At 46.0% G+C, this 12,450-nt stretch overlaps 1 protein-coding gene across 2 annotated transcripts in view; it reads right to left on the bottom strand.

Annotated features, from left to right (window-relative positions):
- Window positions 1–12,450, bottom strand: part of MRAP (melanocortin 2 receptor accessory protein) — a 43,445-nt gene that overhangs the window by 11,823 nt on the left and 19,172 nt on the right. For both annotated transcript variants that reach the window (XR_012750404.1, XM_075335041.1), the window contains exon 3: window positions 6,967–7,060. Coding sequence is in view for 1 of the 2 variants with exons in the window: in XM_075335041.1 (XP_075191156.1) it covers window positions 6,970–7,060 (91 nt within the window). In the remaining variant the exon portion in view is untranslated. The remainder of the gene's footprint in view (window positions 1–6,966; window positions 7,061–12,450) is intronic.

Genomic DNA, 12,450 nt, shown 5'->3' with positions numbered 1-12,450 from the left:
AACACTGACCCATGTCTTTTCTTTGGGTCTCCGAATCCAATCTAGTGCTCTAGTAGCTAGTGCCGCATGATAATATAAACGGATATTTGGCGCCCCCATTCCCCCAATACGTTTGGGCAGGGATAAGGTACGGAAATTTATGCAGGATCGTTTGTTGTTCCAAATAAAATTTCTAATAAGTGAATTGGCCTAGGCTAGGTATGATTCTGGGACCGGAATTGGCAGCATCTGGAATAAATATACGAATTTTGGGAGGATTATACTCTTTATCAGGTTCTTTCGCCCAATCCACGATAAGTATGGGGCCCTCCAGGAATTGATACAATCTGAAACCTTTGGGACCAAGGGTTTGAAATTAAGTTCGTAAAGAGTCTTAGTGCTTTGACCAATCTTAATGCCCAGGTATGTAATATACTTCGGTGGCCAGCGGAACGGAAAGTTGATTTTAAGGCTGTTAATTAGGTGTGTGGGGATGTTTAGACCAAGGGCTTCCGATTTAAACGGATTTATTTTAAAATTAGATAGGGAACCGTATTCTGTCAGAATTGTCATGAGCGCTGAGAGGCCTCTTGTTGGACGTGACAAGATAACAAGATGATCATCCGCGAAAGCCGCGGTTTTGTGCGTTATGCCTCCTACCTCTATTCCCTGGATATCCCCGCATTTTTTAAATGCTTGTAACAGGGGATCCATTACCAAGACAAAAGGGGTAGGGGACAGAGGGCATCCCTGTCTGGTCCCGTTCTGCATGTCAAATGGGGCACTTAAGGAATTGTTGAGTTTAATTCTTGCCGACGGATATGTGTACATTAGCATTATAGCCTGGATAAGGGGCTGGGGAAAAAGCATATGCGTGAGGGTCCCCTTAAGGAAAGTCCAGTCCACCCTGTCAAATGCTTTCTCAGCATCTGTGCCCAGGAGAACCAAGGGGGTTTTGTTTAAATTAGCGTGTTGGAGGAGATGCAAAACACGTATAGCGTTGTCTTTACCTTCCCTTCCCTTTACGAAACCTGTCTGGTCAGTGGAAATAAGAGTGGGAAGGAATTCGGCTATTCTGTTGGCAATCATACTAGCAAAGTTTTTTAAGTCAACGTTCAGGAGAGAAATTGGCTTATAATTGCTGCAGAGTTTCGGGTCTTTCCCTTCTTTGTGAATCAGCGAAATGTGGGCCTCTAGGGCCTGTTTATGAAAGGGATGTCCAGCCATGACGGCGTTACACGTGTTAAGTAAATGAGGCATTAGCGTACCAGGAAATGCTTTATAGTAAGTCACTGGGAGACCATCAGGCCCTGGCGCTTTCCCCTGAGGGGTTCTGGACAAGGTGGACTGGAGTTCCGCAAGGGTAAATTAGTCTGGAGAGGACTGTTGATCCGAGGATAGTTTGGGGAGCTGCAGTTTGGAAAGAAAGTCATGAATGTGGAGAATTCTCTTTTCTTTTTCTAAGTGTGTCTCGTTCGGGCGGATTTGATAAAGATCTGTATAAAATTTTAAAAATTCTGCCGAGATCCCAGAGGGGTCCGTGGTACGGCCGCCCCCTGCTAATTTAAGCGATTGGACAAAGGTGCGCGTTTGACGCTTTTTGATTAGAGACATCATCAATTTTGATGCCCTGTCTCCATGTACATATAACTTATTTTTCCAGTTCATGTAGAACTTGGCTGAACGCTTGTTAAGCAGGTCTTTCAGACTTTGCCTTTTAGCGGCCAACTGTTCCAGTACCGAACTCCTCTGGGATCTCTTATGTATTAGTTCCAGGGCAGCTATTTCTTCGTACAGTTTATGAAGTGTATTTTTCCTTATTCTATTTAAATGTGATGCTATGGAAATCATCTCGCCCCTAATTACCGCCTTATGCGCTTCCCAAAGGGTGGGGGAGGGAACCTCTGGGGTCTCATTTATTCGAAAATAATTTTCTAGAGCAGTTTGTATGCGTTTCTTGTTATCAGCGGAAGATAGAATAGACTCATTAAGCCTCCATGATCTGATGTCTGAGTGAGGTTTCTGGAGTGTGAGGTGGGTTGTGACTATCGAGTGATCCGATAGGACTGCAGGAAGGATATCCGCCTTAAGCACTGCAGGCAAGAGGGATTTAGTTATGAATATATAGTCGATTCTGTGGTAAGAAAGGTGCGGGTGGGAGTAATAAGTGTAATCTCGGTCGGAGGGGTGAAAATATCTCCATGAGTCCCACAGGGATAGCTGTTGCAGGGAGCTTTTAACCCAGGACAAGTCTCTCAAGGATATATGATACCTCTTTGCTGTGGAGTCCACGGAGGGATTCAATGATAGATTCAGGTCTCCACACAAGAAAAGCGATCCCTCCGAAAAGAGACCAAATTTCTTAATAGACAAAATCCACTTAATTTGTTTCCTGTTTGGAGCATATATGCTTCCAATCGTAATCAAGGATCCGCCAGTAAGACCTTAAACAAAGATGTATCTACCATCTGGGTCTGCTTTGTATTCGATTACTGAGAACGGGATATTTTTTGAGATGGCAATGGAAACTCCCCTGGAGCCTTTTTGTGGGGTTGGGGCATGAAACCACTGGATGTAATGATTTCTATCAAAGTTGGGGATCTTATCTGGTAGAAAATGTGTCTCTTGGAGAGCTAGAATTCCGATACCTTCCCTGCGGAATCTATCTAAAGCTTGTGATCGCGGAATGGGAGAATTGAAACCATGCGTGTTGTGACTGGCTACTTTAATTACCTTATGTGTAGAAGGCATGGTGAAGTGCATACCGGACGACGGTTCGCCAGCAAGGATACCTCTCAGAGCCGTATGTTGGAGGGGGGTAAGGAAAGACCAGGGAAGAAGGGGGGTGACAACACAATGTTCAATTCTAGAAAAAGAAGTAAAACAATGTTAATACTTAACAACATAAGTTCGGTTTAACTTGTGACCGGATAGGTGAGACTCTTAACGGTCAAGTAACTTTGAACAGCATATCAGTTCTGTGTTCCAAGATGCAAGGGATGATGATAGTGGGCGTGACTTCTTTGAGATGTCTCCTCAGGATATTAACTCTGGAATATCACCCCCAAGGCGAGTTCAGAAAAGCCATTGAGGAAACTCTAGCTTCAGAGTTCCGCACGTGGGGGTTCCCCCAGTACTGGTGAAGAAAGAGCAGGTCTGTCTCAACACCGAAAAGTAGAGATAATGGAATATTTGAGAGTCAGATCAGTTCTCTAAAGGAGATCAGACCTCCACTCCTTACTATTTCCACAGAGGAGGAGTGTGGATGGAAGTACGCCTGTTTTAGAGAGAAGCGATGAAAGTGCATCAGACCTGCTTGCTTGTTGAGTTAAGCAGTAGCATTTGTGCTGCTTTTTGCTTGTGCTTCTGGGCTTTGGGTGTGGTTACTGTGTGCCATGGGGTCGGATTCGGCAGTGGTTGGACCGTGGATGCAAGTTGTGTTACCTCCAGGTCTGGGGGTTTTTCCAAAGCGATGTTCAGCTCTTCACAGATCTTAAGAATTTCTGTTGATGTTCTGGCCTGATATCTTTTATCCATGGCAGTGACTGCAATCCCAAAAGGGAACAGCCACCTATACTGGAACTGCTTCAGGCGCAGGGCTTCTGTGAAAGGTTTGAGTGCCCGTCTTTTGGTGAGTGTGGAGGCAGCGAGATCTTGAAATATTAAGATATTGGATCCTTCGTAGGTAATACTTTCGGCCTCCCTGGCTCTTTTGAGCACCAGTTCTTTAACATGAAAGTCCAAGAAGCGGCATATAGTGTCCCGGGGGGGGGGGTTCAGACTGCTTGGGTCTTGGCCTCAGAGACTTGTGTGCCCTGACTATCTCCAATGAGTTTGGGTCATCTGGGAGGAGCAGTTTGGTAAATATTTCTTTGAGAGCGGAGTCTAATGCTTCTGCGGCGACCGACTCTGGCAGTTCTTTAATGCGAAGATTGTTCCTTCGTTCCCTGTTCTCGTGGTGTTCCAAGGTGTTGTAGATTTGATTGATATGACCTTCATGGGCCTGGAGACAGGTGAGGGTAGAGTTTACTTGGTGAACTGCAACAGAATTGGCGGCCTCCAACGCATCTACTCTGTGACCAATTTGCGCCACATCCTGCTTAATGTCCGTGAGGTCTTTAAGTACAGGTGCCATGGTTTTTGCAAGGAGGCGTTTCATAAACGATCTTGACAGAGGTTGCTCCTTCTGCTTTCCTGTCTCCTCCATGTCGCTCTCTACCTCAAACTCCGAGTCTTCCTTTGCAGATGGAGCAGAGATGACATCTGTTTTGGATTCTGCATGTGTTTTTTGATAAATTTATTAATATCCGCTTGAGTGGATGACGATACAGATCTATAAGTGGCTCCCGCTGCTTTATTTCCAATTTTCACCATCCTCTATGCTCTGCCACTCAGCTAAAGAAATTGACCCCTATCCGGTTATTATTTTTGGTGGGTTTAAGTCATACTAACTTCTCAGGGTATGATGTTATAAGAGAATGAAGTAAGACTCCCCTCTTGAGGTATTGTATATAACTGCTATTGCAGTGGAAGAGGATTGTTCTCTATGTGTAAATACTTCTGTCGGGCTGCAGGTGGCGCCGGGCCTCACCACTTGGTAATACTGGAAGCCTAGTGCCACCTGGTGGTAGTGTGGCAGGGATCTTCTGGGATTAATTCTGGTGGGGGGGTCTGTGAATAGAGCAATTCCAGCACTCTTTCTGGTCTCTTTTGCACCTCCTGTGCTTGGGGTCTCACCACATACAATATGAGGTTACAGGGAGATGGGAGCTGCAGTCTTCAAATGGTGTGAGAGCACAGTTTATTTCTGGGCCCCAAGATTTGCTGTCCCCTTCAAGGGTTTTTCTGTCCCTTCCCCAGGTCAGGGCTTCCACACCGCCTGAGTGCCTCTCACTCCCCCTGTTTAGTCAGCAAAGGCCCCTTTATTGCAGCTTCTGGCCCTTACTCTTACTGACAGGCCAGCGCTACAAGTGCTGCAGGGGTGAGGGTTATCATGCAGGCCCTGAGGGGAGGCAATGAGGCCTGTATGGTTTACTCTAGTTGTGCACCGGTGATTTAATGCTCCCCCAGGTGTTTAGATGCCCCAGAGTCACCGCCGCTCCCGTGCCCTGTAGGGCCGCACTCACCCGCTTCCTCCTGGCCCAAGGCCCGGCGCGTCTCCTCTCTCCCCCGTTTCGTCTCCGCTCAGGCCCAGTCACCTCCAGCAGTCCTCCAGCACCGCCTCTGGTTCCTGTCGCTCTCCTCTCCGACAGCTCCTCTTCACCCGGACAGGCCAGTCGAGCTCTCCTCCTCCACCGGTGAGTGCACGGGACCCCCTCTGCTTCTCCTGCGCACCAGACCGCTCCTCTGTTCACCGCTCTCGCCTCACAAGATGGCGCCCGCACCTTCCCAGACGCCGCGGCTATCGCGATCCCTCCTTCTGCTTCTCCGGTTTGTGACCGGACACAGGCCTCCTTCCTGCAGCTTCCTCCTCAGCTCCAGTGGGTGCTCTGCGGCTCTCCCCCGACAGGAACCCGATCACCGCACTCCAGGCCCAGCGTCTCCCGCGTGTATCTGGGCCTCCTCCAGAGATGGTGGCTCACGGGGCTTCAAGGTGGGTCTCGTCCCGTAATAGGCGGCTCTTTTAGACCCTTGAGATTCGGGGCTGCCGTGTGTGGGTCCCAGTTGCTGTTTTTTATGCGTTAGGGCTCCGATGGCGTTAGATGTGTGGGAGCTCCACACACGTCCTCCTTCATCGGCGGCCATATTGGATCCTGCTGCCTCATTTTAATGAATGGATCCCTCGAGGGGTGTCATCTGAATCTCGTCATTTGGAGATTTAGATGTAAACCCAAATGCAAGTGCCCAGCATAGAGCACAGGATAAATGTGATCCAAAATTGTATGTAAAATGTGCCAAATAAAAGATTCAACTCAATCCACCAAAAAAAACAAAAAACACTTCCCAGCTCAGGTGACCTGTAAACAGAAATATAGGGGGTTTCCATGTTACTGGTAGCTCAAAAACTCCAGAAAAGCACTCTGATTTCCCCCCAATAACATAAATCCAGCAAAATGTGTTCCCAAATCAAAATGCCCCTTTTCTCTTTTGAGCCTCATAGTGTGCATAAACCACATATAGCATCTAGATGTTTGCCATTTCTGTGGTGAGGGAGCCTGCTTAATTTACAGTGCAGAATTGAAAAAATTGGCCTGGTCAGAAAGGTGAAAAAAGGATTCGGGATCGAGGGGGGTTAAACTGGTTGTCCACTACTTGAACTTTTTCTCAGTTAGTATGTTCACCCTTATATGATAATAACCGCTATACACTCCTCCGGTTTGGACGCCGTGCCAGCAATTTTGGCACTGGCTCTCCCAGGGCACGCATCACATAATTAGTGGCCGCTTCACTCACCACTCCTTTGGACAAATCGGACATCAAGTGGAAGTGAGAAAGAACCAACAGCTCTGACTTCCTCTGGATGTCGGTTATGTCCAAAGGAGGGGGGGAGTCAAGTGGCCGCTGATTGGCTGAGGTGCCATAATAATGTCATGTGAGCCCCGGGAGAGCAAGTGCCGAAAACACTGGAACAGTGCTCACACCGGATGTAAATCTATCTGGTTGAACATAGTGATTTGAGGTGGTATTGTTAAAGTAGTGCACATTTTAAATAATAAAGGTATGTCAGCAAGTACCACTAGGGGGCGCTCACTGCATACAGATTTCTACAGCTCACATTTTACAAAGAAAATATGATGTGCTTCCTCTACTGGTGGCTGTGTGCAGCTCAAATTTTGTTGTGTAATTTTGGTTGTCTAGTGAATAAAGTTTATGTAATTAAATTACCCTGAGCAGACTTTTAAACTAGATTAAATGTCAAACAAAACACATTTAAGCAGTCGTCTGCAGCCTGTGACCTTCCAGCTGTCTACATCCAATCTTGCAGGGCAGTGCTTCCCATATCAAAACAATACAAATGAAATTGGTCAGGATTTGTGATTTACTTACTTTTTAGTTTGGGTGGGGACGGTGATCTGGATTTTCGTCTATGGCTCCTGGATTTCCATTAAGACGTGACAAATGGTTTCGTCTGCCTGTGACACTAGCAATAATATAAATGTCAAAATTAGAGACTGAAAAAAGATGATCCGTGTCCTCTCCCAATATCATGAAGGGGTTTCTCAAATTTTGAAAACCAATTTACAAATGCCCTAATCAGAGCCTTCATGAGACCATCAGCAGAGAGCCAGTATGCCCCCATTCACATTAGATATTGGGACCATCTTTTCAAAATTAGCTTTACTGCCCTTCCCTTCTCCCCTTTGCTGCAGCCAGCAATATGGTGAGTTTTATTCAATAGAGGTCCAGGACTCAATATATTCAATATATAGACCTGATACTATTATGAAAGTAGTTGTCCAGTATTAGTAAGGCATGGCTAGTTTCTACCAAAAATAGTGTCGCATCCATTCACGGGTCAATAGAGCTGGATTGCAGTAAGGCCCCTTTCAGACGTCCGTGTTTCAGGTACGTGAGACATCCATTTTTAACACGGATGAAACACGTACCCATGTTATTCGCTGGAGTTACACACACGTCCGTGTTTTCACACGGACCATGTGACCCCGCACGCACACACTGAGACATGTCCGTTATTTCTCCGGCAGCACGGGTGTCACACGGATCACACACTGATGTGATCCGTGTGACATCAGTGTGACGCGTATCTGAGAAAACACGTGTCTTACAAATAAAAAAAAAATTCTATATTCACCTGTATCCAGCTCTGTGTTCTTCGGCTCTGTTGCTACCTGCTTCTGACCCCTGCTCATTATACTCATTAATTATTCACTGCACCTTTGGGCCTGGAAGCTGGAGCATCGCCAGGGACAGGTGAGTATTCAGCAAACACTGTGTGTGCAGTAACGTCCAGGTCGTCATCGGAGTTTCAAATGAACTCTGAATCCGTGAAGTCATCGTTGTCACACCCGCTGTAGCGTGGGTGTCGCGGAGGTGTCATCAGGAGGTCGTCCGAGTTCATTGGAAACGCCGATCACCTCCTGGACGTCACTGCACACACTGTTTTTGCTGGATATTCACCTGTCACCAGTAATGCTGTCCCTGGCGATGCTCTAGCTTCCAGGCCCAAGGTGTAGTGAATATTCAGTGAGTATAATTAGCGGGGGTCAGAAGCAGGAGACAGAAGAGCCGAAGAAAGCAGAGCTGGATACAGGTGAATATAGAAAATCTTTTTATTTCAAAGACACGTGTTTTCTCTGGTACATGTCACACGTATGGAAACGCTGATGTCACATGCGTGACACACGTATGACCATACCAATACGTGTGCTTGTACCCGATTAAACATGGACGTCTGAAAGGGGCCTAGAAGAGAAAACAGGCTTTGGCACAAAGCATCCATGTTTTTCTAATCCATGGGCAACACCACCTTTTAAAGGGAATCTGTCATTTGTTTTTCTACTCTATCTGAAAGAGACTTAAGAAAGGGGTCGAGACCCTGATTCCAGCGTTTTATCACCCTACTGGTCTGCTTGCTGTAGCTTTGATAAAATCCTTGTTTGATTGCTGCAGATCTACCAGTTCTCTGAAGGCTGAGCTGTGAATAACCACGGCCACATCAGTAGCCACTTTCTGTGTACACTGTGCATAGGCAGAAAGCTGACAATCAGTGGGGCTGGAGTTACACAGAGCTTATGGATTAGGATAACTATATGGCAGCGGGTTTACCATTTATCTAATGATAAAAAGATGATTTTGGGAACTCACTAACAATCTTTCTCAAAGCCTTCAGTGGGGGTCACAGGAAACCATGGGGTGTATGCTGCTGCCACTAGTCAAGAAAAAAAGGTCCTCCTCAGTATTATACACCCACCAAACATACCATGGCTGATCAGTTAGTGTGAACACAGTAGAAGAAACAACCTGAAATAAAATAGAGTGGCTCATAAGAAAGAATTAAAAAAGGGTGGGTGCGGTGTCCCCCAATAAAGGCTCCGAGAAAGATTTTACGGTGAGTAGCCAAAATCATCTTTTCTCTATTCGTTAGGGAAACAGGAAATTATGGGACATCCAAAAGCAGTCCCCAAAGGTAGAAAGAGAAAGGACTAGAGAGAAAAAAAAAGGAAGACCAAAGGCAAGATTCTCAGGATGGACACCTGCCACTATAAAATTGTAAAAAAAAAAAAGAAAAAACCTTTCTGCCTAGGCCCAAACTGCCAAGGGGTAGGTAAGAAGGTGTGTATTCAGTTGAAACTGGAAGGTAGATTGAAGGTAGCTAGGAAACCGCTCAGAAAGCCAACGACAGAGGCCAGACATAGTGGAAGAGAGCCAGAATGCCAGTGAGGGCACTCTAGCCTTTGCTCAATAGGAGTCCAAAAAGGTAGAGTAAATCTAAACTGAAAAGATTACTCTCCGGAACACAAATGAAGGACTCAAGAAATTAAGAAGACTGTTCTAAACAAATCGGGGCCTGGAGACACACTTTGACTGTACACTATGTCTTAGAGACTGGTCAGAGGGCGAGAAGTAGAAGAAAGGAGCAAGTGGAGACTATCTCATGGAAAACTAGAAGTGGGATCGCCCTCTTCAGGGAAGATGGGGTTACTTGACAGGGCTGTTAGTTCTGAGCCATGCCCATGGAGGTGATCTTTGCCGGAAAAAAATTCAGGAACGAGGCAAGAAGAGAGGATGGATACATAATTGGGAAGGGAGGGTGGGTGGTGGCAGCGCTATAGAGCGTTAAATACCATATGAGGTCCCAGAGACTCCCTGGAGGCCAATATAATTTTACTAAACATGCCCACCTCACAGGGAAAAAACTTAATCTGTGACCAGACACTGGATTCCTTTGAGAAGGCTTAAAGGGCAGAGACCTGTCCTGGAGAGAACTGAACCATAGCCTGGACTCAAAGTTTGACATCTTAAAGTTCAGGAGGATAGGTACACAGGAAGGGGGCTTCCCTGTTTTGAAAATGATCAATGAGCAGACTGGAAAAACCAAAAGGTTCTTAGTAAAAAAAAAAAAAGGGAAACCAGGAAAACCGATATGAAAGGGTCCTCGAGGTGTCCGCAAGATGGTAGAATATCTCCGTGGCAGTAGACTACCTCAGCCAACCCGAATGCCTTGATCTGTAGGGAACCAGAGGATGACAGAAGGAAGGGGAAGGAAGGGGAAGGATGGCTAATTCCCGGACAACTCGGGGGTGTCAGAGAAAACTGCTGAGCATCTAAGGACCTGGATACCTGCTGAGGAGTCTTGAATGTATTCTGGATGCCATCAAATTGAGGTACAGGGGTGCTCTGTATAAAACAACATAGAACAGGGTCATTAGATTAGGCGTCCACTTCTCTGTCAAAGGTCCTACACAGGTAGGAAGTAGACAGTCCAGATCTTACTTCGAGGATGAGAACTGATGAAAAAACAGTACACATTGTACAGTCCAGGGATAGATGCCTCAGCCAAGACCAAAGAGGATAGGATTCTACATAGGTGAATAATTAATGTAGCTGCGATGACAATGAGACGCGGAAGCAACTGACAGAAGATACTTCCAAAGGAGGAGAGTCAAGAAACTGCTCTGAGTTCCAGTTGAGGAAAGGTGAAAAGACTTACCGATCCCATCAGAGATACTAAATTGTAGATACTGGAATAAATTCTTCATCTGAATAGATTAGAGTGTTTTAGATCAAAATTCTAAGAATTAGTAGGGTCTCTAGTAGAACACTGCTACCAGTCAGACAAATGACTGGGGAAGGGGTCTGATATACTAAGGGTATTGCTTGGGAGAACATGGAACATCGGGCGTAAAAACAGTGTGATCGAAAACCAGAAGGAAGGATAGGAAACTTTTTAGACCTCCTGCACATGTGGATAGAAAGGTGTTCCAGGCAACTACACCCCGGGTCAGAAGGAGACTACCTTGAACTTTTGAGATTGAGTCGAATTGAGAGAGACGAGAAGAGCCTTGAAACGTGTGATCAGGATAAGAAAGACTAAAACCCCTCTGCATGTGATCGGTACAGAGAGGAAAAATCTAGGCTTAAGGAAAACACAGTGAACCGACAGTGAAACTCTAGGCCTTTTGGTGGTCATGGAAAGGAGGTCAGCGGAGGTATCTTCAAATTTTCAGCACAGAAGCAGCCACAGGTTTCCCGGAGTCGTATCCCTGTACACCTTCTAGGATGTAGCCTCTTCTATCAGGGATACCTCAGTATAGAAGCTTGAGAACCAGAGTGGAACTAGCGATACCGTTCAAACATTTGACCCAGAAGAGGTGTAAATGAAATACCTAACAGGCTTTCTCATAGAGACAGGATTTTCACTAAGCTGGCCAAGGGGCGACACTGATGAGGGCCCTTGTCCATTTCAATCTCAGGCGACTGCCCTGAAAAGGGAGAAGGCAACAAATCTTATGAATGTAGAACTGACACGATCCATAGCACAACAGATTATCCCAATAATGCAGAGAACTGTCTGCAGCTGTAAGGAGAGAATAACAGATCTACTTACTCCTATATGTAATCTGCTCTGTGAGCTCCAACAACTTGTGGAAGGGATCCCAGAAGAATGCCTGGTGCGGAAAACTGGACAGGCACAGACTGCTTTGTCGGCATGACTAGCAGAGAGAGACTGGGCACGATGGCTAACCTGTGAACTGCAAGGGCAGACTAGCTACGGATTCCGTATACTGGTCTGGACGATCCAGGTGAGACCACTTAATTCTGAAAAAGAATGCAAATTTTTGTAGAAGAGGAGGTTCCACATTCATGATGTTTGGGGAAAAGTTCCTGTGGCGAAAAAGCTGTCGGTACCTTATCTATAGCCTGCGAAGAACATGATGTAATCCAATCTCTAGAAGAAATAGATAGGTACCGACTAACAGACAAGAAGGCTGAGACAATGGCCTCGCTGATGGCCACCTGGACCGAGAAACAATCTACTATGTGGTTCATGGTAGATGGTGGTGGGTCTGAATTACTAGGTACTGAACAGAGTACTAGGTGTTAGGTGGGGTGAAGGTCCTGACGGACACATTCGAGAGACAACAGTACTGATGCCACCCCACACTATGCTCTCCGTCTCTAACTGGGATGACAGTGACACAACTCCACTCTGTTGCCCAATCACAAGTGGAATCTAAAAAAAAAATTTTTAATAAAAACATCAACAAATTTAAAGTAAAAATGGTGCTGAGTGCAGCCCTGTGTTTGTCTCCTACGGACACTAAGCAAAAACTGACCAGCTCGTTTCGGGTCGTTGGGTGTATACTACTGGGGAGGAGCTAACTTTGTGCCTAGTGTCTGCCTCCTGGTGGCACAACATACACCCATGGTTTCCTATGTCTCCCAATGAAGTGATAGAGAAATCACTCCTTTATCCTCAGCAGATTATCAAAAGTACAGCAAGCAGCCAAGTAAGTGATACATCGCTGTAAACAGGGTCTGTGTTCCTCTCAGATTTGGTGTTGTGAA

The sequence above is a fragment of the Anomaloglossus baeobatrachus genome, chromosome 2, assembly GCF_048569485.1.
Source record: "Anomaloglossus baeobatrachus isolate aAnoBae1 chromosome 2, aAnoBae1.hap1, whole genome shotgun sequence".
Lineage (NCBI taxonomy): Eukaryota > Metazoa > Chordata > Amphibia > Anura > Aromobatidae > Anomaloglossus > Anomaloglossus baeobatrachus.
The sequence above is the reverse complement of the archived record's forward strand: the minus strand, read 5'-3'. Positions and strand labels throughout refer to the sequence as shown.